At 41.7% G+C, this 23737-nt stretch overlaps 1 protein-coding gene across 4 annotated transcripts in view; it reads right to left on the reverse strand.

Moving 5' to 3' along the window:
* Positions 1–23737, reverse strand: part of LOC139240967 (spermatogenesis-associated serine-rich protein 2-like) — an 87422-nt gene that overhangs the window by 9265 nt on the left and 54420 nt on the right. For all 4 annotated transcript variants that reach the window (XM_070869575.1, XM_070869577.1, XM_070869576.1 and 1 more), the window contains 3 exons: positions 17489–17624; positions 4321–4379; positions 1834–1943 (listed from right to left, as the gene is read on the reverse strand). In XM_070869575.1, the coding sequence (XP_070725676.1) occupies positions 1834–1943; positions 4321–4379; positions 17489–17624 (305 nt within the window). The remainder of the gene's footprint in view (positions 1–1833; positions 1944–4320; positions 4380–17488; positions 17625–23737) is intronic.

Genomic DNA, 23737 nt, shown 5'->3' on the forward strand with positions numbered 1-23737 from the left:
AGAGTGGCATCACTGAGGCAAGGTGACATTATACAGTTAGAAACACGCAGCAGGGATATTTCAGAAGTTCAGGTCAATCTTGATAGAAAATTCAATTTTGGACGAATAATTGCACGCTTCCTACATGGCCGTTGCATGATAATGACCGTCCAGTTGTTCCTATTTGATGAAAGAAATGCAATTTTCCAGGAACTCTGCCACAGCATAAACCAAAAAAACAGCAATCAAACCAACATCAAGTGCTGACATTTGTGTATCGCCTAAATTTTGGATCAATTTTCAACTGTCTAGCTAGCAGTTCATTACAAATAAGCCACTTGTTGCTTGATATGATTTTAAGCAAATAGTGTTTAAGAACAACGCCTAAAGATTGTTGCACCAACATGCATGAAACATTTGCATCTGTGATTCCTCACGTGGGGAGCTATTCAACAGAGAAGAGATGTGTGTTTTTTTTTTAAGATACAATAAAATAGAATAGTGGTCAGGTTGCCTCAGGGAACTCCTGTACTTCCCAGTGGCTGGCATAGATCAGTATTTAGCAGTGTGCCTGCCTGCTCAACTAGGAATGCTGTGTGATGATGCAACAATGGAAGGTGGAAGGAAAAAAAGAAAGGAAATCAAATCCAGTAAATAATTAGAATTACAAAACCCAAAGTCCAGGTTCATTTCTCTACCAGGGTGGAACTAGGTGACATTACTTTCTATTTACATGGAAGAGAGATAAATATTTGATCAACTGAACTTAAATTGACCTCTGAGCCTGAATGAAAGCTTAAATAGTTGCAGGTAATGTGGCTTGGAATGTCATTCAGAAAGCAAATCCGAACTTGGCAATATATGGTCGTTCCTTCATCATCCGAATCCTGGAACTCCCTCCCTATCAGCACTGTGGAAGCACCTTCACCACACGGACTGCAGCGGTTCAAGGCGGCGGCTCACCACCACCTTCTCGAGGGCAATTAGGGATGGGCAATAAATGCTGACCTTCCCAGCGACGCCCACATCCCTTCAACAAATAAATACAATGCTCAACAGAATGCAAAGGAAGCATGTACAAATGGCACTGTGGATTATCAGTTTTATTCAGCACAAACATTCTACAACAAGTTATTATGGAGTAAAAAGAATTGTTGAAGATGGCTTGTTGCAGCTGATAACTCAATTTAACCATAATAAAACTCAAATTTGTTCTTTGTTCCAAACAGGTAGAGTTTAAATTATAAGGCAACAACTTGGGCAGTCCTTATTTTGATCCATAAGAGGTTGGCTTTTAGGATTTCAAGCTGTAAATATTACAGGTGGTCACTGACCAGAGGGTGATAAATTTACCGGTTAGAAATAATAAGACTCCCAAAGCAAGCATTCTACTCGGAACTCCTGCACGGTAAGCGAGCCCCAGGTGGGCAGAGGAAACGTTTCAATGACACCCTCAAAGCCTCCTTGATAAAATGCAACATCCCCACCGACACCTGGGAGTCTCTGGCCAAAGACCATCCTAAGTGGAGGAAGAGCATTCGGGAGGGTGTTGAGCACCTCGAGTCTCGTCGCCGAGAGCATGCAGAAACCAAGCGCAGACAGCAGAATGAGCATGCAGAAAACCAGACTCCCCACCCACCCTTTCCTCCAACGACTGTCTGTCCCACCTGTGAGAGAGACTGTAATTCCCGTATTGGACTGTTCAGTCACCTGAGAACTCACTTTTGGAGTGGAAGCAAGTCTTCCTCGATTTTAAGGGACTGCCTATGATGATACAATCAAACCATACTTTGAAAAGAGTTCCATGTTTTCATGATATTTCAATATAGATGGTTAACCAACCAACAATTTTACCTTAATATCAGCTCGAAGCTCCACTAGTTGCTCCTCAGACATGCGGACTGCACTGTCCGTCATCTTCTTCAATGCTTCAGCTCTCTTCTGGCGACCGTCCAGGATTTCCACTGAAAACCGCGGGGAAGCAATGGGACATTATTCAGCAGAGCTTTCCATTTATGCAGTCAACTCTGAAAAAACCTAATCCATACACAATTCAGATTTAATCTAGAATTCCAATATACCATCTCTATTCACTTGCATTAAGCAAAACATTTAACAAAACAGGTCAGAAGTCTGTTAAATAACTTAAGTAAGCTTTTTGTACTGGCTGGGGTTGTAGATCAGTCTCAAAAACTAGTCATCAACCTACTGTTGAATATATATCCAGTAAAATGAGGGTTCAACAGGGCACTGGCTGATGCCACTGAGGTAGTCATTCACCTACCTGTCCTCTTGGTCAGAGGAAAACGGATGGCAATTTATTTTCAAATCAATAAAAACAGATTACAGCAATACGCTTCATTACTCACTAATAAGGCACCACAGGCTGTTCTCAGTCATGGTAAGGTAGCAGTAGACTGGAAGTTACATTAGATAAACCCAGCTGGTTGCTGTAGTTCGGAATGTGTTTAGCAATTACTAAGTTTGAAGGGGGGGGGGGTTGAAGAATCCATACTAGCCCCTCACAAATAATTGTACTTTAATTGAAAGTTTTTTTCCTTTTATATAAATTCTAGATCAACTGTTTCATCGAATAGAACTGTTTATAATGAATTAAAATAATTCATTTTCAGAGTAAGGCAATGTGCTGCTTTGCCACTTTAGAGGCAGTGCTGCTATCAGTTTACCGCTGTTAAAAAGTCAAATGGTTACACACCATGATTAGCGCCCTTTTTCTTTCTTTGATTTAAATTTAATTGTTCAACACAGCAATTGCTGAGAATAAAGTTACAGAACTAGACAGTGAGAACGAACTGAAATTGTTGTTGAAATGTCACAATTACTTTAGCTCCGAGTTAATGGCTCATTGAGGTATTAATAATGAGGCTCTTCCACACCTTTATGATTATTAGTTGTTATACAATCTATGAACAGAAAATGTAGAACTCACCATGGAGACTGATCAGATGTGTGAGGCTGTGCATGTGCTAGGAGCAGACACAAATTGCCAAGACCCAGAGTGAACCAAGCTTCAGGAAGGGAGCCAACCTCGGCCCCATGCTCATGAGGGGGGTTAGCCCATAAGGAAACAATTATGGAAAATATTTATTACAGTCCATTGGTTGGTTTATGGGTAACTGGAGTTAAATTTTGCTGAATTGTTTAAATCTTTGTTGTGTTATAAATGTTATTTTTAGCTGGTTGTTCAAAAACTTGGAAAAAAAGAGGGGCTCAAATATCCCATTGTTTAGACAGCACCAACCAGCACAGTTAACTTCACCCATAATGGCATTTCAGCCAATAATGACTCTTCACTCCATAGCAAAGCCTTTTGAGATACAACACATGCCAGACACACGGCTTTTAATTATTTAGACAGTTTCTTTAAAAAGCCAGTGCTCAAGGCCCAACATTTAAAGCAAGCTATTTGGATCTATATTCAATGCAACTAGCACAACAAGGTAACTTTTGTAGTGGTTTGCCATCTTACCATATAAACCCAAAGGGAGTGGTTCAGAAAACTTTACATTGAAGAGGGACACTTTAATTTGGCATTAAAATATCAATTCATGGCATAAACACATTTTAAAATGGGATACAACATAGTAGTCAAGTTACTCTCTATTATGCAGCCAGTTCAAAGGGTCAGCATTTTCCCCTAAATCAGTGGGTTTGAAATTCCAGTTTGAGATTTGCCCAAACAGTAAATCCCCTCTATAAATTTAAAAATAATTTAAACTTCTTTGAAAGCTTAATTTAAGCCTTCGTCAGAAACTTGAAAATAATGCATCTGTAAACTAATTTAGTAGCTTCATCCAGATGCTTGATGTTTTCCCGGAGTAAAGTGCGCCACCTGCTGGCCTAGCCAAGAACTCAGATTCTGCCATTCAGGGGAGTGAAATTCAATCTGGGAGGGGCAGTTTGTCAGTCGTCTTCCACTAAACTTCAAGGCAGCAAACATGCATCTAGTTTTTGAAGTTTTAAATTGGTTAGGATCTGCAACCAGCTAAATATAATGTTCAATTATTAATAAAGGATAAGCATATAAAACTGGAAGTAGTAGTTATCCTTAAACCCATACACAATGAGGGATTAAAACTGGAAATGGGATTACAACAGTACATTTCAGCACATGTCATCCAGACTCACCAAGCATAAGCCATAGGAAACCGGTTTGGATCCACTTGAAAAGGTGACCACTTCATGCAGGTGTCATTACATTAAAGACCCTGATGGAGTTTAATAGACCAGAAACCTACTGGAGCACACCACAAACTATCACAGCAGTAACTCTCCTAAAACAGGATCTGATTATAGATTGTTAAACAGTTGGACACTTACATGCTTCTGCTTTGACTTTATCCATTTCTCCCAGCAGTGCCACCTCCCTGTCCATAAAACTGCAATGAAAGCAAGAAAGGTTTATTTGTGGACTTCCACAATTATAACAGCGGTGTCCCACTGGGATGTAATCCCTAACCACGACTGGTTTAAAAATCAGATTTTAACCCCTTTCTGAAAATTACAAGAGAACAGAGATCTGATTTTGAAAGAGAAACCTTACAAGAATGTTCAAGGATTGGGATTTGTGGTGCTAATCAAGTTAACAAGTGTTTTGTTCCTTTTTCTTTGTTGCAATGAACCCAATTAAATTTTTTCAATGTTTAAAGTAATTGTAGTTTGTAATCAGTTAGGAAAAGGTTGGCTTTTTAAAACTCTCTTTGCTATGTGAAACAAATTGGAAATTTTATCCATGTAAACACTTGAAATTGGAATTAACCATTTTCAGTCAGGAATTAAGGTTTTGAATAATCACACAAAATGGAGTGTGGGATTTAGAAAACAAAATGTGGAAGACCTGGGATGTTGCATAACATTACCGTGCAAAAACTCAAGGCATTCAATATGATTCATAATGGAGTACAAGACAGCTTGTAATGATTTGAGAATTTAGTCAAGAAAATGCAGGATTTTTAAAAACATGAAACATTTGTTTTAGCAACAGTAAAGTCCCATAGAAGCTAAAATTCATGTAGGGATTATAAACTACTTAATGTTGCACATTGATAAAATGCAGGATTTTTCTCCCGACTCCCGGTTTAGTGATCATGGGGTGGATAGGAACCGGATCCCTGATCATTTTAGTATGCAAGCATGAGTTCCCAGTGCCACTTATTCCAGATGCCCCATTGCAAATATGGGTGACCATATTCTAATGAGCCAGTAATGAATGCATAATGTCAGTAACAAATTAGATTTTGATTATGTGGCAATGTGGATTGGTTAAGTAATAACAGTTGTGTTCCTGAGCTGTAGAACAAAAGTAGAAACCAAACCACTAATGGATAATATTGTGATTGTGCCAATAACCTCATTTTACTGAAAGGTTATATTTCAGGTGGGAGGAGTAGTAGTAGTATTCCTATTCAGAATGTAGATAAACTGAACTGACTAGAGCTTTTTATTCCCACTCATGTGCAGCCTGATCCTGCTCCTCGGGCAACTAAAAGCAAGTGCAGTGATAAATGTTTTACGCCCAGCATCATGTTCATCGCTAAACCTGACTTGGTTAAGTGGAGGGGTGAACCCACAGGATGAGGGATTGAATTCTCCATTTCAAAATAAAAAAGATAGAACATTGATCCAATCTTGAAAGGCAGGTGACATTCATACACTTGTTTAAACTTTTCTCTGGTGGTTTGGATTATCTGAACCTCACTCTTCAAGTACTACCTTGTAATTCACTTTGAGATATCAATTATTCTCTATACAACATATTCTGGCCACAATCAGCTGACAAACCATGCTATCACAGGCACCTTCAACACTTTTCTGTGAAAATTCGATAGCTAAGCCTGGTGAGAGATACCTTCAAAACCTGGAACTGATGATAAAATGCAGTACAGCATAACGGAAATCTGAATGATTAACTGAATTATAGTACAGGTATCAATTATCTGGTATACTACAAAACATTTATCCAGTGTTTTTAATGCTTTAATGAAATCCTGTGTTTCAGATGATATCTGAACATGATCACACTCATTTAGTCCTCATTAGCAAAGATCGTGACTAGCCCATTTTTAAAAAAAACCATGGAGTAGCTTTCAGTAACATGGAGTTGCTTCCATCACAGAAGATCAACCATAGTGTCACTACACAAGAGTAGAAAATACCAGAGCAATGCTACAGCACCTAGGATTTACAATTTGCACTGATGAACAGACAAAAGTGCATCACAATTCATGACGCACATTTTTGAAGAACACAAACGTTTGAATCATTTCTTTGCACAGGGAAATCAAATATAGTATAATTAAAGAAAACCTATATCAACACCAGCGAAATATTAGAGCGTCATCGGTAGAGCTACAGTAATCACTATCATTTTTTTTTTTTAAAGTGACTTTTGCATCAAGGCGAGGGGTGTTAGTGTTGGGGAAAATAACATTTATTCCCCCTATTTTAAGTTCCAATGTCAGCATCAAGTATTTCCAGGCCAGCTACATCACTGTTAGAAGCAGAGTAAAGCTCATCTCTGCTCCAACAATGTGTCTCAATCCAATCTCACGAGAGCACCCCCCACTGCACCGTGATATTTTTCCATTTTCCACACCAGCCAGCCTGTGGCCTCTCTGACCGAGATTGTCAGTGTCAAATTAAAGACTGTTTTAACAAAACATAAGAAATAGGAGCAGGAGTAGGCCACCTGGCCCCTCGAGCCTGCTCCGCCATTTAATAAGATCATGGCTGATCTATTTATGTGCTGTGGGCCCATGCCCACAGGGAACTGGGTTGATTACCTCGATTCATTTAATATAGGACAAAAAGATTTTCCATTCCCCTCGATCGTGCCAGCTCCTAATTGAGAAGCAGCATTTGCCATAAGCTTTGGGCTCTGCCAATGCCGCTTTGTAATTTGCTGCGCCAATTTTTGCTTTTTCCTGGGGGGGGGGGCGTTTGCTCACCAGAGACCCAAATCACTGCTGCGCTGGAAATCATTTTTGTTCTGGAGGTGTGAGTGACATGGACGAGGCAAGCATTTATTGCCCATCTGCAAGAGTCAATCGCATACTGTGGGACCAGAGTCACGTGTAGGTGACAGGTTCCCTTCCCGGAAAGACATTGGTAAAGCTAGTTGTGTGTTTAAGCTTTTATGGTCAATTTTATTGGATTTAATAATAGGCTACCATACCCTCAATCATAGCCACATAAATCATTTTCAGTTCAGAGACTAAGCGCATAGTGTTTTGCTAGGATGGAGTCCCCTAAGAATATGTAAAGCGTTTGTACAAATATAGTATTTACTTGTCAACTGACCCAATGGATATAAAGTGCTATACGATCATTCCTGAACAGCTTTCATGCCAGTCACTTTTTCTAAAACAAGTCTCAATTAGACCAGACTGACAGCATTTTTCAGATTCTTATTCTGTTTCACATCAACAGTGACAAAACCTGCCACAGGTAGTGAACACATTGTTAGTATCAAACATAAAACCAACTTGTGGTAAAAGTTAAATAATACAAGTTTATGTTCAATATTTACTGAGAGCAGAACAGGTTCACTACCACAATGCTCCATTCACCTGCCAGAGTGGCCAGGCTCCATTACTTATATGCTAAACAGCTGTAATCTCATCCACATGGGAAAAAATACAATCTGGAAAAGTGCTAACACTTTCACAAAAATGAATCTGGCATTAGAATTCTGGGATGCTCAAAACACAGTAACAAAATATTAGTTAACGTGCTTTGAGTGGAGAAGAAAAAAAAAAAGAGGCGACAAAAGGTTAGAATTTTAAGATGGAACTCGGGTATAGTAACCTCTGCAATGATTGCTTTTGTGAGATGCTTCCTTTGAAAATACAAAGCATTGGATAAACATTTCTGACACACGAAAGGATCGGCACTCTCAATATGGAGGCGAGTAGCAGAAAACGTAACAAGAAAAGGTCATGGAAACAGAATCCAGTTTGGTTACATGTTCCACATTGCTGCTCTTCTGCCCAATGAGATTAAGAAGTCCAAAACTCAAATAGCTCATCAGAATTGTTTTAAATTGCTGTACATCTGAACATTGACAGCTGCTAATGAGGGAGTGGTCAGCACTATATCTTGTGTGTACACACACTAATTGATCTGCCAACTCACGTTCTATAATTGCTTCTCTTCTCGTCTCCCATTGGTTGATTGAACAAGCATGGAAACAGTTAGTTGGTTTATCTTTCGAGCTGCCTTTCTTTCTCCCTCTATGTATGCCTCTATCTAGTGACGCTTTGGGCTCACAGTGGTTGGCCTCAGGATGATATGCCTGAGGATAGACGTGCTGAATCCTCTGTGGTGGGACCTAGTAATCTGATAGTTGATTCAGGCACAGACAGTGCTTGTGGGCACTGTTGGTGATTGATCAGCCAAACTAGCTCACTAATGGAGCCTGGAAGAAGCGAGGTCATTGGGAGCTTCCCACTCATCTCCAGAAAATCCTGCAAGCCAAGCCCCAATGGAGGGTGGCCCTGGCTGGACAAGCAGCACACACTTGGGGGTTCCCAAGCTACAGCTCTGCCAATCGGTGGCCAAGCTCTCTGTACTTGGGTAAGTGGGGCGTGTCCCTACAGGGAGAGGGTATGAAATCTATATGGGACAAACAGAAACTCTACCCATGTGAATTCTCAATAATTTGAAGACTTGCACACAGTGATGGGTTTCCACGTCTCAGACAGCTGGATGACCAAAAGAAATATAACCTCTAGTAAGCTTTCTTTCGCCGCCATTTCTACATGCCTCCATTAATCACTCATTTTCTGTAACTTTTTCCTTTCCTTGGTTGGCTCTCTCTTTTGTACATCTTGCGATCTCTATGCCTCCGACATGTTGCTTTACTGATTCACTCAATTGGTATCTTGTACCTATTTTTAATTTCAGCCAACGTGCAATGGGTTGCAGATGAATACGGTGGGGGTGGGTGTGGGGGAAAGAGAAGATATCTAGCAGCTACTGTAATGTGCACAGGTGGTTGAAAAACTTGGAACTTGGTGGGAGCGGGAGGAGAAAATAATGGACTGGGGTCTGGTGCCGAGAAGTGAGGGTATGCAAGCGAGATCAAATGCTATGTACATACCCATTACAATAATTTCTAAAAAATATAATTGCAATGCACCATATTTGTATTCTAATTTGTTATACAAATTTATTATGCAGTTTTTTTGCATTTTAGTAAAATTATTATTTCACTGACTTTCTAGTGTCAAGTGTCATAGTTCACACAAGAGAGTCAAGATGTCTACTGGAGACCTAGAAATGTTGGTTGGAGAACAAACTAATGTCCTATCCAAAAGGCGGTATTCTTTTTTTCTTCAATGTTGTTTCCTTTGGGGATGTGCACAGGTACCTACCCCCCCCCCCACACACACACACACACACCCCTCCACCAGCTTTCGATGAAATGTTTTAATATTGAGTTTTGGAAGTATAAACTATTCTGTAGTTGCGATACACTAAATACTGGAACAGGCAATGAAGAGACCCAAATAGTCCCATGCACACTCACCACCTAGGAACTATGGGCCTAACAGTCACAGCAAACCCTCGCATGGACCACACTGGTATTTTAATTGACAAGTTGTCAGAAATGCAGTGTCTGATCTGGTAGTTAACTGTACAACGTCCACAAAATCTATGTAATTTTCTGAATGTAAATAAAAGGGGTAAAAGCACATATAAACTGGCACAAATCAATAGAAAACACAACTTGACAGCCATCAAATTAGTGTCATTATCAGGTTCAGTGTCTAAGCTTGGATCAAAATGATTTAACAGGTGTACTACTACTACCCAGAAAACCGATGCCAGTATCTGACAGTTGCAACTGTGCCCAGTGAGATTTCCGCTCCTTTGGTGTTGTCTTTATCTCCAGCTTTCAAAAGGCAACTGTTTAATCTTTGAAACACACTAAATATAATGTGCACCTCTAATGGATTTACTTTTTCTATTAAACTTTGCTCTCCGGTTAGCACACGACCAATGGCAACTTTACTCCCGATTGCTATCCAGCTGGAGGTGCACTGGGTGAAGGGCAGGTTCTGGCTCTGTTGTGGTGCTCTCATTGGTTGAATAGCTACAATTACCATTTAGGTCCACACAAGGAGTGGGCACTTGGGGCACATGAACCTTACCTTAGAATACAAAACTTGAAAAAAACAGTATTCAATTTATTTTTAAAGGATAAAAAAGGCTTGCATTTCGACAGCGCATTTCACGACCATCAGACGTCCCAAAGTGCATTACAGCCAATGAAGTACTTTTGGAGTGCAGTCACTGTTGTAATGTAGGAAACTCGGCAGCCAATTTGTGCACAGCAAGCTCCCACAAACAGCATTTGGATAATGACCAGGTAATCTGTTTTAGTGATGTTGACTGAGGGATAAATATTGGCCCAGAGCATCAAGGATAACTTCCTTCCCCTTCTTTGACAGTGTAGTGGGATCTTTTACGTCCACCTGAGAGCAGACGGAGCCTTGGTTTAACATCTCATCCAAATGACGGCACCTCCAACGGTGCGGCACTCCCTCAGTACTGCACTGGGGTGTCAGTCTAGATTTTCGTGCTCAGGTCTCGAGTGGTACTTGAACCCACAACCTTCTCACTCAGAGACAAGGGTGCTACCCACTGAGTCACAGCTGACAGTGTGTAGCGCCAGCTGGTGCAATTGTGTACTGCTAGCTGACTCACTCCACAAAGATATCTGTACACACGTGATTAAAAAAAGTCTGTAATTAATTGCGCAACACAGATTTGCAATACAAGAGTTTGTTTAAAAAAAAGTGTAGGAATGGAGATCAAACCTCTTTAAATCATTTGCTAATGGCCCTGAAATTCCAGCCTCGAGTGTGTACGGACCCGGGAAAGCATCGCAAAAGCTGGTTTTCCGGTCTGTAAAGGAGCTTGACAGATCCAACGCACCCCCGCAGCCAGGACAATTTGCATGGGCAAGATTGCGGTATTTACCCATATCTTGCCCAGATGATGTCCTGAAAACTCTTATGCCTGATAAAAGCAGGCGCACCACCTACTTTTACAGGCGCAAGTTTTAAAACACACTTAAACATTTTTTTTTTTAAATACATTTTTTTTTTTAAAAACCCTGCCCACCAAGTTAAATTTATTTTAAAGCACAATTAAAAAAACTTTTAAAAACAAATTGGAAATTTTAAAAAAAACCACATAAATAACTAATTTAAATTGATGTTAAATATGTAGTGTATTTTTTAATTAATGTGTGCATTTGGGGGGGGGGGGGGGGGTGTTCTCATTCGTAATAATGGGAACTCCAACTTACGGAGTTCCCATTATTATGAATGAGAACATACTTTACCTGATTGGCTGCCCAGAGCCATGTGACTGCAGCTCCAGCCTTGCGCACGTCCTGACGTGCACGCGCTGCGACGCGCAGTCAGTGGAGGCCTCAGGACCAGGAACTTACGTGGGCACAACAGCTTCAGGTAGGTGCGCATCTTTTTTCTAGAATCCAGTTGAACGCCCGCGGGAAGGTGAAACCAGGATTTCTGAGCCATTAAGATCACTTCCTCCCATATCTTGCAACCTACTAATTTGCAATTTCCTTTGTTTAAAAAACACCTGTCCCACGAGGGTGCTATCCACCAGTAATTGACATAAGTTTACGGCATGGCTCCAGTCATGGTGAGTATACCTATGGATCACAGAAAGCTATTATAAGGTTACAATCCAATTAAAGAGGAAAGATGACAAACAGCAAAATGAAAAAGCATCCATCACCTAAATGTTAATAAGCGATAAAGATCACGCCCTTTGTTGAGTTGGCTGATTTAGTCATTTTCCTACGTATAAAAGGAGGAAGGTTTTTAAAAAAAATATAAACACCAGCAAATCAGTTTAACATTTCTCATCAGTAATATGAAAAAGTATTGACAGAAATCCAGTAAATGTTTTGTTTTGTGTTCTAAATTTTGATGGATGGTTTTATTGAAATTTCCTTCCTCATTTGTGTTTAATTGACAGTTGACGACACTGCAGTACAGTGGATTACAGGGAGTGAGTTAAAGGGTGTAATCTAATCACAAAAAGCTATTACAGGTGTTTTGACATCATTCATGGAGATTGATAGATAATATGCAGTTGATTACAGGGAAACGACGTGTTTGGTATGTATGAATGCACGGTCAAAGGTGAGTGCAAGGCAGAACATTGAGTATAAGGAAATTAGACCAGTTCTAAAAGGAAAAATCTGTCAGGGAATGAAAAGCTTAGTGTACATTTATATTGGAAATTGAAACCATCAAACTGAACTGTCAACTATTACAGTTACAGCTAGTTTTTGTCTTTAACCTGCTAGAATACAAAGGCTCGGCCAACCACTTATTTTGGCAAGTGAACACAGAAAAAAATACCATGTTAAGCTTGGATTTATTACCTTGTGTAGTAATCATGAAATTAGACTATAATGGATAATAAGGAAATGGCATACTTCTGAAATTAATACATTGCATCTGTTTTCACAATAGATTAAGAGGACAAAATACCAGCGGTACTAGGGAACCTAAAAATAAGTCAAGGATAGTAATTTAATGGGTTTAATACAAGTTAAACAATGGGGATGGAGAAAATAGTAAGAATTCATGGATTTGTGAAGGGTAGACTAATCTAGTTGATTTTTTTTGAGAAGGTCACTAACATGGTGGATGGGGCGGGTCTATGGATGTTGTCCACATGAACTTCCAGAAGGTATCTGATAAGGTTCCGCCCAAGAGATTATTAGCAAAAATGAGGGCACACTGAATAGGAGGGAACTTTGTGACATGGGCTGGTAATTGGTTGGGAGATAGGAGACAATAGGGATAAAAGGAATGTACTATTTGGACAGATGTGACAAGTGGTGTTCCCCAAGGACCTGTACTGGGGCCTTAGATTGTCACCATATACATCAATGACTTGGATGGATGAAGGAATTGAGAGTTGTATATCCAAGTTTGCAGATGACATCAAGTTAGGAGGAAGAGCAAGATGGAAGCAGGAAGTTACAATGGAATATAAAAAGATTAAATGAATGGACAAAATTGGCACAGATAAGTTTAATGTGGTATGAAGTTTGTATCCAATAAAAACAAATCAGAATATTTTATTGTGACGAGACACGAGGAAATGTGGAGCAGCAAAGGGATTGGAGTGTACCAGCGGTACATGAATCACCAAAAACTAGTGCACAGGTACAAAAAGTAATCAAAAAGGGTTTAAATGGAATGGCCTTTATTTCAATGGGGCTAGAATACAAAGGGAAGGCAGTTAGGCTTCAGTTGCAGAAAGCTTTGGTCAGATCCCATCTGGAGCACTACATACAGTTTCGGGCACACAATCTCAAAGATATATTGGCCTTGGAAGGGATACAGCGCAGATTCACCTGAATGATACAGGGGCTCAAAATTAAATTATGAGGACAGGTTGCATAAACTTGGGTGTCAACGGTCATAAAACACAACTGGCCTATACATGACTCCAGTCACACATGAACATGGTTGGTTGACTCTTAACTGCCCTCTAGCTGGTTAGGCCACTTCATTCAGTTGCATCAATATGCTACCACTGGTTCAAGAAGCCAGCCACCACCTTCTCAAGGCAATTAGGGATGGGCAATAAATGCCAGCCTTGCCAACAACGCCCACATCCCAAGAATGAATAATAATACAAATATTCTTTAATTCCAATTATCTACGATGATTGTGTATTATAAAGTCAAGTGTAAGCATACAGAACTACAAAATAATCTTTATGTACATTTTCTCTTTGTCCTGATTCTTATTTAGTTTCAAAATGCCTATTGCACCTTTCCTTATTACTTCAAAAGGAAGCTATAACTCCCAGATAAGCACATTCGGCGAGGGGTGTGATTAACTTGCAGTTTTAATCACGTACTTAAGCAAACCAACCACTGACACTAAGCGAATTAAAAGAAACTGGCGATTTTGAAACTCATGGGGCCTGAAAATGATGGTCCTACTGCCAGCAAAACTCGGCGTTTCCCTGTTTTTTTCGGCACTCTCCCCTCTGTGGGAAATTGGCGAGGCCCTCACGCCGACGGTTTGGAAGGACCGCTGGGGAGTGTCTGCCGGCGTGTAATGCCAGAAAAAGGTCCTCCCGCCAGAGATTGACCGTAGTGGTCCTCTACTCCTGCAGGAGAAAAGACCGCCATGTGGAAGCAGGTCTTACCAGGACGGTAGGTATGAAGATCTGCAAGAAAAGGTAAGTGAGGTTTTTTCTTTACTTTAGCAGCGATTTTGTGTTAAAGCGTCCTCTGAACGTTGTGATTTTTTTTTTTTTTTTTTTGGAGCGTTTCCTCCCCCCCCCCCCCCCCCCCCCCCCGCCCCCCAGGCCCGACTCCAGCCCCGGCATAACTTTCTTCAGGATTGCATTTGCTGCCCAGAATCGGCATGCAATGCCCATTTTTTTCCGCCGGGCGCCTTTTCCCACCTTTTTTTGACCAAACTTCCGCCCAAAGTACCGTCAGGATCTTAGCGGTCTGACAGTAAATGGGCGCAACTTGCCTTTGATCAATTTCAACCCCATGCATTATTGGTCACTTGCCCTTATTAGATAAACATTCCATCCAATGCCATCTTGACATTTAAACTTGATGTCTGCAAATATTCTTGGTCTCTATTCACGTCTTTTTTCTGCTTTCATTTCTCCACCCCCTTCTAAAAAAATTTATTCAAACAAGTTATCATATTAAAACGAAATCAGTGTGTGTAATAGACACCAAAAACTCTTTACTGTGCTAATGGGAAATTTTCAGGGTATGTCCTTGGCTCTTACTTTTGCCTCTTCTGGTTTCCCCAGACTTGGCACCTCCTGCACCAAACAAGGAGGGTCATTTGTTCCAGACTTCCATCCGTGTTATTCTCGAGTCTGTGGCTACTGGAAATGAACAGCCAGGTCACAATCTCTTCACCACCCGCCCCAGGGAGTGAACAGCCTGGTTACAACCTCTCTGCATCCCCACCCCACACCACAACTAGGAGTGAACAGCCCCCAACCACACCAGGAGGAACTAAACCCGAATCCCACCGATCTGCAAGACTGCATGAAACTGCTCTAACCCATTGCACTGTGAATTTAACTCTAAATGCTCAGCAGTATTTCCAGTGTGGCTCTGCCTTTCCAATTAGTTTAAGTTTCGTTTCCTATAAATCACATGACATTTGAGGAATGGACTGGCTAAGCCCAGGTGCACCTGTTGCTTAGCAATAACTGGGAGCAGATAGCCACAAATTACAGGTATCTTTTAGAGTAATGCAACAAAGCAAGTTAAGCCAAGTGGAAGGAGGAGTTACAATGACCTTTAAGTTGTGGAGAAATGTTAAGTGTGACAGATACAGATAATCTGTCTGACATATTAAGATTAAAAAAAAAAGACTTCAACTTTTGTGGAGATTTAATGATTGAATTTTGGCTCTTATTTTATTAATTACAATATTGTGGAACACAATTATTGCCACTGTGTCCTTGAATTATAATCACGAGCTATTGTGGAATGTACGGTACAATTTTCGTCTTTGCTCTGTAAATCTATTGCAACGTCACCATAGCTCCGAAAGGTCAGTAAGCTGTGCAGCGACTCGAAACCTGCGGAGCAATCTAAAGTGGAATGCTAATGCAGAGATAACCCTTTTTTCAGTGACTGTTGCAACATTCGAGAATAAAATGCATTTAGCAAAAGTGGCTCCAAAGGGACTAAAGATAATCAAGCACATCAGTTATGTAGCACAGAATACTCTATTCCATTCCCTTTATTTGCTCAGGTTAAACCGATTTCAAGTTCAATCCACAATAAATCACCGCAAATACAATTGATTTGCAGTCACTGAAGTTTCCTCCATGACTGTTGCACAATATGAAGTTCTTTCTGAATTTCCATAAAAGGGCAGGTTGGAGGGTAATACTTCACCTGTAGGCCACAAAGGGTTTTTCTGTATTTTGCACTTAAGTTACAAGACTGCAATTATCACATCAGGTCCTAAATGACAATCAAAACCATTGTATGCTTTTGTACTGGTGGCAACGGTTAATTTTGGCATTTCTTCATTAAAAAACACTTTTTAAAAACAAGTGCACAAGTTCCATCAATGACTTAAGTTAGGTGGAAGAGCAGAAAATGATTACTTGGACCAGCAGACCAGTTGCTGACCACCGCCACAGGAAGCTCCGTATTTCAAACTCTGCCTTGGCGGAGATTAACCCTACACAGGTCAATGGTTGGGCCACTATAAATTGGTCTTCGTGTAACTGAACTAGGGAGAGGGAGGGGACGAAGAAAACTTTGAGGACAGGTTTGGGGTTAGTTGTGATGTCCCATACGACTGAACAGCCTGCCAGCACCGAGTGTCGATGCTTACATAAGAGCAGCGCTGGGCTATTGGCTTTCAGGAGGGGGAAGGAGCGACACCCATTCCTCGGGGTTAAAGTTTGGGTTATGAAGTACAATTAGCGAACTGTGCAGGATTAAAAGTTTACAGAAGGTAGTTTCTGGAAGTGTTCCACAAGAGAAACATATACAGACAGATTTTGACTTTATTGCACCTAAATCCGTATTGAAATTTGTTTACGCTTATTGTAAAAGTTCTTGTATTTGTTATGGGTGCGGTCAGGCAGCAGGATATGACTAAATACACACAGTAAGGAGTAAGGGTTTGGTGACAAAATCTAGTTCTCCATATATTCACGTTGCCTAGAAATATAACAATTGCAGCGATAATGCAATGGCCAGATACTCCTCAGCAATGACTTATCCTGCCTCGGGCTCCTCACTATCTGCATTTGGTTTATTCTTGGATGCAGTTTCCAAATTTTTCTATGGAGTCACTGATGCACCCAAACTTGACATCAGCTGGTCCCTGATGCAAAGTAGATCCAAAATGAAGAAATCTTCCACTGAGCGGATTTAAAATTTTTTTTATATAAACACACTAGGGCAATGTCATCACAGCAGGTATATTTGGTATGTTAGTAGTAATTCACAACCGGGTTAATTCAGCAATCGCAGCTAATAACTGGTGGGAACCTTGAGGCCCAAATCATGTGCCAGCAGAATGATAAGCTTGCCTCACTCGATATTGTGAAGCCCACGCATGAATATCATTTAAACATGTTCCCTGGAGAGCCTTCGCACTCCTCCCCACCAAGCATTTGACATTTAACATTTACTAAATGAGCATGCAACTAGAATTTAGCGGAGAACATGTTCAATATGTAAACTGGTTACTGACAGATGGAACGCAAACAAATCCAAATCTTTCCCACACACATCAGCACCAGAACAGGGCATCTTAAAAAGTGCAGTATTTAAGAGGGATTGTTATCCACCAATTTATCTTCGACTGAAATTTGTGTTAAGTGTGATATTCTTTTCCTACTTTCACCCATTTACTATACTGAAGCAATTGATTGTGAAATCATTAATTTGCAATGAATTGCCTACCAGTTCTGTAGTTCAGCAAATGCCACTTTCATCTTCTTAATAGAAGTGTCCATTTCCTCTTTAATAACTGTTCTGTATCTGGCTAGGGACACTGTACAACGCTGCAAATCTTTTGCTGATTTCTCTATATTAGCACCTAGGGGAAAAAAAAAAGGTAAATTAGTAGTAAATTTGGTTAATGTACAGCTTATAAATGGGAGGGGTGAGGGGAGAAAGAGGAGGAACTTTAACCAAAACAATGCCAACACAACTGAAATGGTCTGAAACGTTTACGTTAACAGTTAGCTCACTAACTCTTGATTATGCTGCAGATAGAACAAATCAATGTGCCAAGGTGTGGAAAAAAGACAGCCCCTCCATGACTAAGGTCTGTTCATCACACAATGAAACTACAGATCAGCTTGAGAGGTACAGTACATTAAAGCTCTTCAATATACCACACTATGGCTACTACAGTAATAGAGGAAGAGTATACAATTTTTTTTTTTGCACCATTCCCAAAGATATTACTAAAAAAGACTTGCATTTATATAGCGCCTTTCACAACCTCAGAACGTCCTAAAGCACTTTACGGTCAATGAAGTACTTTTAAAGCATAGTCACTAGTAATGTAGGAAACACGGCAGCCAATTTGCACACAAGCTCACTCAAACAGCAACGAGACAATGACCACAATCTGTTTTTAGTAATGTTGGTTGAAGGATAAATATTGGTCAGGACATCGGGGTGAATTCCCCTGCTCCTCTTCGAATCGTGGCATGGGATCTTTTATGTGCATCTGAGAAACAGAAACATAGTGGCCAAGTTTCGGCCTGAGTTGCTCCTGTTTTTTTTGGAGCAACTGGTTTAGAATGGGAGTATCTTAGAAATTTGAATTCTCGGCATTTAGTTTGCTCCAGTTCTAGTCAGTTAGAACAGTTTCACTTTGGAACAGAATTTTTTTCCCAAAGGGGGCGTGTCCGGCCACTTACGCCTGTTTTCAAAGTTTAGGCAGTGAAAACTTACTCCAAACTAACTTAGAATGGAGTAAGTGAAGATTTTTGTACGTTTGAAAAAACCTTGTCTACACTTTAGAAAATCAGGCGTAGGTTACAAATTAGGCGTAGGGAATGGGGGGTTTAAAAGGGAAGTTTACAAACATTAAACACTTCAGTTTTACAAATAAAGAGCCATCATCAATAATAAATGATAAAAACATCAATAAATCAACCAAAAAAAAAAATAATAATTAAAAAAAAATCATAAATAAAACATTTTCTACTTACCGATTACAGCACCGGGAGTCCTCCAACAGCGTGCTGGGACGGCCCCCCCAGTGCGTCTCGGTGTGTGTGTGCGTGCCTGTCTCGGTCGGTGTGCATGCGTGCCTGTCTCGGTCGGTGTGTGTGTGTGTGTGTGTCTCTATCTCGGTCGGTGCGCGTGTGTGTGTATGTCTATCTCTGTGTGTGTGTGTGTGTGTGTGTGTGTGTGTGTGTGTGTGTCTCTATCTCGGGGTATATGTGTGTCTCTCTATCTCTGGGTGTGTGTGTCTCTATCTCGGGGTGTATGTGTCTATCTCGGTCGGGGTGTGTGTGTGTCTCTATCTCGGTCGGTGTGTGTGTGCGTGCGTCTATCTCGGTCGGTGTGTGTGCGCCTCTCTGTCGGTCGGTGTGTGTCTCTATGTCGGTCGGTGTGTGTGTGTGTGTGTGTGTGTGTGTGTGTGTGTCTGTATCTCTATCTCGGTCTGTGTGTGTGTGTGTGTGCGCGCGCGTGTCTCTTTCTGACAGGAGGGAGGGGGGAAGGCGGGAGGAGGGAAGGCGAGAGGAGGCTGAACGGCCGGGCTCAAGTCTTCGGGCTGGATTTACAGGTAGGTGGCGTCAGGGGGAGGAGTCGCGGAGGTCCGTGGGGGGGGGGGGGGCGGGGAGAGGGCAGAGGTCCAGTCGCGGAGGGCGGGGGGGTAGGGGAGAAGAGAGCGGGGGTCCGGTCGGGTGGGAGGAGCCTTATCCACGCGAGGCCATTCGGCCAGGGCTAGGGGCTGCGTGCTTCTGGCCCCTCCCACACAGTTTTGGGCGCCTGGAGCTACTGCACATGCGCACACACTGTAGCACGCATGTGCAGAGGTCCCGGCACTGTTTTCAGCGCAGGGACCTGGCTCCGCCCCTCCACAGCTCGTGCTGCGCTGCGCCCAGCTCCAGAGGGCCTGCAGGGAGCCGGAGAATAGGTAAGGTTTTTTTAGGCGCACTTTCTGGTGCGAAAAACGGGCGTCCAGGTCCGGGCTGCGCCGTTTTAGGCACGGCCCGAAATTTGGGCCCATAGAAAATAGGTGCAGGAGTAGACCATTCGAGCCTATACCGTCGTTCAACATGATCATGGCTGATCATTTTTGCAACTTTAGTACCCCATTCCTGCTTTCTCTCCATACCCCTTGATCCTTAACTCCCTTTTGAATATATCTAACCAACTGGCCTCAACAACTTTCTGCGGTAGGGAATTCCACAGGTTCACAATTCTCTGAGTGAACGAGTTTCTCCTCATCTCTGTCCTAAATGGCTTAGCCCTTACCCTTAGACTGTGACCCCTAGTTCTGGACTACCCCAACATCGGGAACATTCTTCCTGCATCTAACCTGTCCAATCCCGTCAGAATTTTATGTTTCTATGAGATCCCCTCTCATCCTTCTAAATTCCAGTGAATATAAACCTAGTCGATCCAGTCTTTCATATGTCAGTCCTGCCATCCCAGGAATCAATCTGGTGAACCTTCGCTGCACTCCCTCAATAGCAAGAGTGTCCTTCCTCAGATTAGGAGACCAAAAGTGTACACAATATTCAAGGTGTGGCCTCACCAAGGCCCTGTACAGCTGCAGACCTCCCTGCTCCTATACTCAAATCCTCTCGCTATGAAGGCCAACATGCCATTTGCCTTCTTCACTGCCTGCTGTACCTGCATGCCAACTTTCAATGACTGATGTACTGAGACACCCAGGTCTCGTTGCACCTCCCCTTTTCCTAATCTGTCACCATTCAGATAATATTCTGCCTTCCTGTTTTTGCCACCAATGTTGAGAACCTCACATTTATCTATATTATACTGCATCTACCATGCATTTGCCCACTCACCTAACCTGTCCAAGTCACCCTATAGCCTCTCAGCATCCTCCTCACAGCTCACACTGCCACCCAGCTTAGTGTCATCTGCAAACTTGGAGATATTACATTCAATTCCTTCGTCTAAATCATTAGTGTATGTTGTAAATAGCTGGGGTCCCAGCACTGAACCCTGCGGCACCCCACTAGTCACTGCCTGCCATTCTGAAAAGGACCAGTTTTTCCCCCACTCTTTGTTCCTGTCTGCCAACCAGTTCTCGATCCACGTCAGTACATTACCCCCAATGACATGTGCCTTAATTTTGCACACTAATCTCCTGTGTGGGACCTTGTCAGTTCATTGGATATATTCAAAAGAGAGTTAGATATGGCCCTTACGGCTGAAGGGATCAAGGGGTATGGAGAGAAAGCAGGAAAGGGGTACTGAGGTGAATGATCAGCCATGATCTTATTGAATGGTGGTGCAGGCTCAAAGGGCCGAATGGTCTACTCCTGCACCTATTTTCTATGTTTCTATGTTACCCCTGGATGTTGAGTTCCTAGCCTTGGACACCCTGGAGCCATGTCTCCGTAATCCCAATTACATCATATCTGTTAACAGCTATCTGCGCAGTTAATTCATCCACCTTATTACGAATGCTCCTCGCATTGAGACAGAGCCTTCAGGCTTGTTTTTTTTTTAAAAAAACACTTTGTCCTTTTAGAATTATGTTGTAATGTGTAGACTGGGGCCATAATTTAAGTTGTCATTTAAAAGATGGCATTTCTGACAATGCACCACCCCCTCTACTACACTGAAGGGATTTACTGTGTTTGCTTTACACTTACTGCTGGCAGAGGCACTTGATGCTATTTATTTTATCGATTAGATTGCCTGTACAGATACGTGATACAAGCCAATAATTTAAAAAAAATGTATGAGGAAGGTGCAACAGACAGAAACAAAGTCTCAAATTGTGACTGAAAAAAAACTGCATATGCAGTTGATTCTACCCTGGTGCTAGGGAATCTAGCCTTCAAGCAATATTGCAAAAGACTTGCATTTATATCGTGCCTTTTACGACCACCGGACGTTTCAAAGCGCTTTACAGCCAATGAAGTGTGGTCACTGTTGTAATGTGGGAAATCGGCAGCACAGCAAGCTCCCACACACAGCAATGTGATAACAACCAGATAATCTGTTTTAGTGATGTTGATTGAGAGATTAATATTGGTCAGGGATACCGGGGAGAATTCCTCTGCTCTTCTTAAAAATAGTGCGATGGGATCTTTTATGTCCACCTGAGGGGGAAGACGGGGCCTCGGTTTAAGGTCGCATCCGAAAGACGGCACCTCCAACAATGCAACACTCCCTCAGCAATGCACTGGAGTGTCAGCCTAGATTTTTGTGCTCAAATGCCTGGAGTGGGACTTGAACCCACAACCTTCTGACTCAGGCAGGTGTGCTATCCACTGAGTCACAGCTGACACTAATAACCACATGAACTAGTTCTACAAAATAAATCGATCACAAGATTCTCTGGGGTCATAAGATGAATTTAATTGTGTATTAGCTAACATAACAAAATGTAGCTGGGAGTATCAAAGATATCTAAAGTTAGATCCTCATGGCTATTGGGAGCAAAACCTTGGAGGAACTGTGCTGGGGGGAGGGGGGTGGGGAAAGAAGAACTAGTCAGGACAATGCTGGGTTGACAAAACCAAATAAAATCTCCAACAATCCTGGTTCAGCAAGTGCTGAAGTTGCAGTTGAACCGTTGCAATACAGGACGTGCAGGGGACGATATTGTCTGGCTCCACATACAAGAGCAGCAGTGTGCAAAGCTTCACTTCGGACATTCTTTATGGACTTTTGGGGTTTTATACAATGCATGGAGGCTCAGTCACAGCACTTGGGTGTTCCTGAAATAAACTAGGTCCTAATCAGTTGCAGTCACGTACAGGACTGATAACCTGCCACATTTCTTCGATGCAGCAGTGGGCAGACTTTGGTGTGGAGTAAGCTTCCCCCATCAATTCCACTGGTCTACATGACCTTGTATTGAATCCAACAGCAATAGCATTTCACCAATGGGTAAATCAAGAATTTGTAGAATATTGAATGTCTATATTACACCGATGTTTAAACATTCAAGCCAAATACCAATACTGTTACTCACGGAAGAATTAACCACTGTATTGATAGATTTAAATTACCTGAACTTGTCAGCAGTTTACTTTACAAGATTATGAATACAGACAATCAGGAAGAGATTCCCACTTTAGCTCTTATACAAATCTATTGACATACATCTGACTGCACAGGAACACCAGAATCAGGACACAAGACTTGACAAATGGATCTTTCCACTGTGTTTGCAAAGCATTATTGCAACACCTAGTCAATATTTTGTGAACAAGCTATGAAGGCAAGATTCTGAGGGGGATTGGCAGGGTAGATGCCAAGAGGTTGTTTCCCCAGGCTGGGGAGTCTCGAACCAGGGGTCATAGTCTCAGGATAAGGGGTCGGCCTTTTTAAGACTGAAATGAGGAGGAATTTCTTCACTGAGGGTTGTGAATCTTTGGAATTCTCTACCCCAGAGGGATGTGGATGCTGAATCATTGAGTATATTCAAGGCACAGAGAGAGAGATTTTTGGACTCTAGGGGAATCAAGGGATGTGTGGCTCGGGAAGGGCGAAAGCGATCAAGGGATATGGAGAGAAAGCAGGAATGGGGTACTGAAGTTGCATGATCAGCCATGATCATATTGAATGGTGGTGCAGGTTCGAAGGGCCGGATGGCCTACTCCTGCACCTATTTTCTATGTTTCTATGAAAGTAGAGTTGAGGTCGCAGATCAGGCTCGAAGCACCGTATGGCCATCTCCTGCTCCTAATTCTTGTGTGTACAAAGAAAACATTCAAATTAAAAGTCAGCACTTTGACAAGAGTGGTTCTCAATAAATTAATAAAATGTTGAGTTTCAAAAATCATTGGGTTGCTTTGCCCTAGTTTGACATAATAAGACTGTAATTGGATTACATAGAATATTGCAAATCAGTCACTTTACTGAATGGATGAAATAAAGCAGCTATCAAGCAATTATACAAATGCACACTGAAGTACAGTCCTCTCATTTTGTTATATTTATTCTTGCTGTTGCAACCCAGCAGGAGGGCAGGAT

The sequence above is a fragment of the Pristiophorus japonicus genome, chromosome X (genome assembly GCF_044704955.1).
Source record: "Pristiophorus japonicus isolate sPriJap1 chromosome X, sPriJap1.hap1, whole genome shotgun sequence".
NCBI classification, from domain to species: domain Eukaryota; kingdom Metazoa; phylum Chordata; class Chondrichthyes; family Pristiophoridae; genus Pristiophorus; species Pristiophorus japonicus.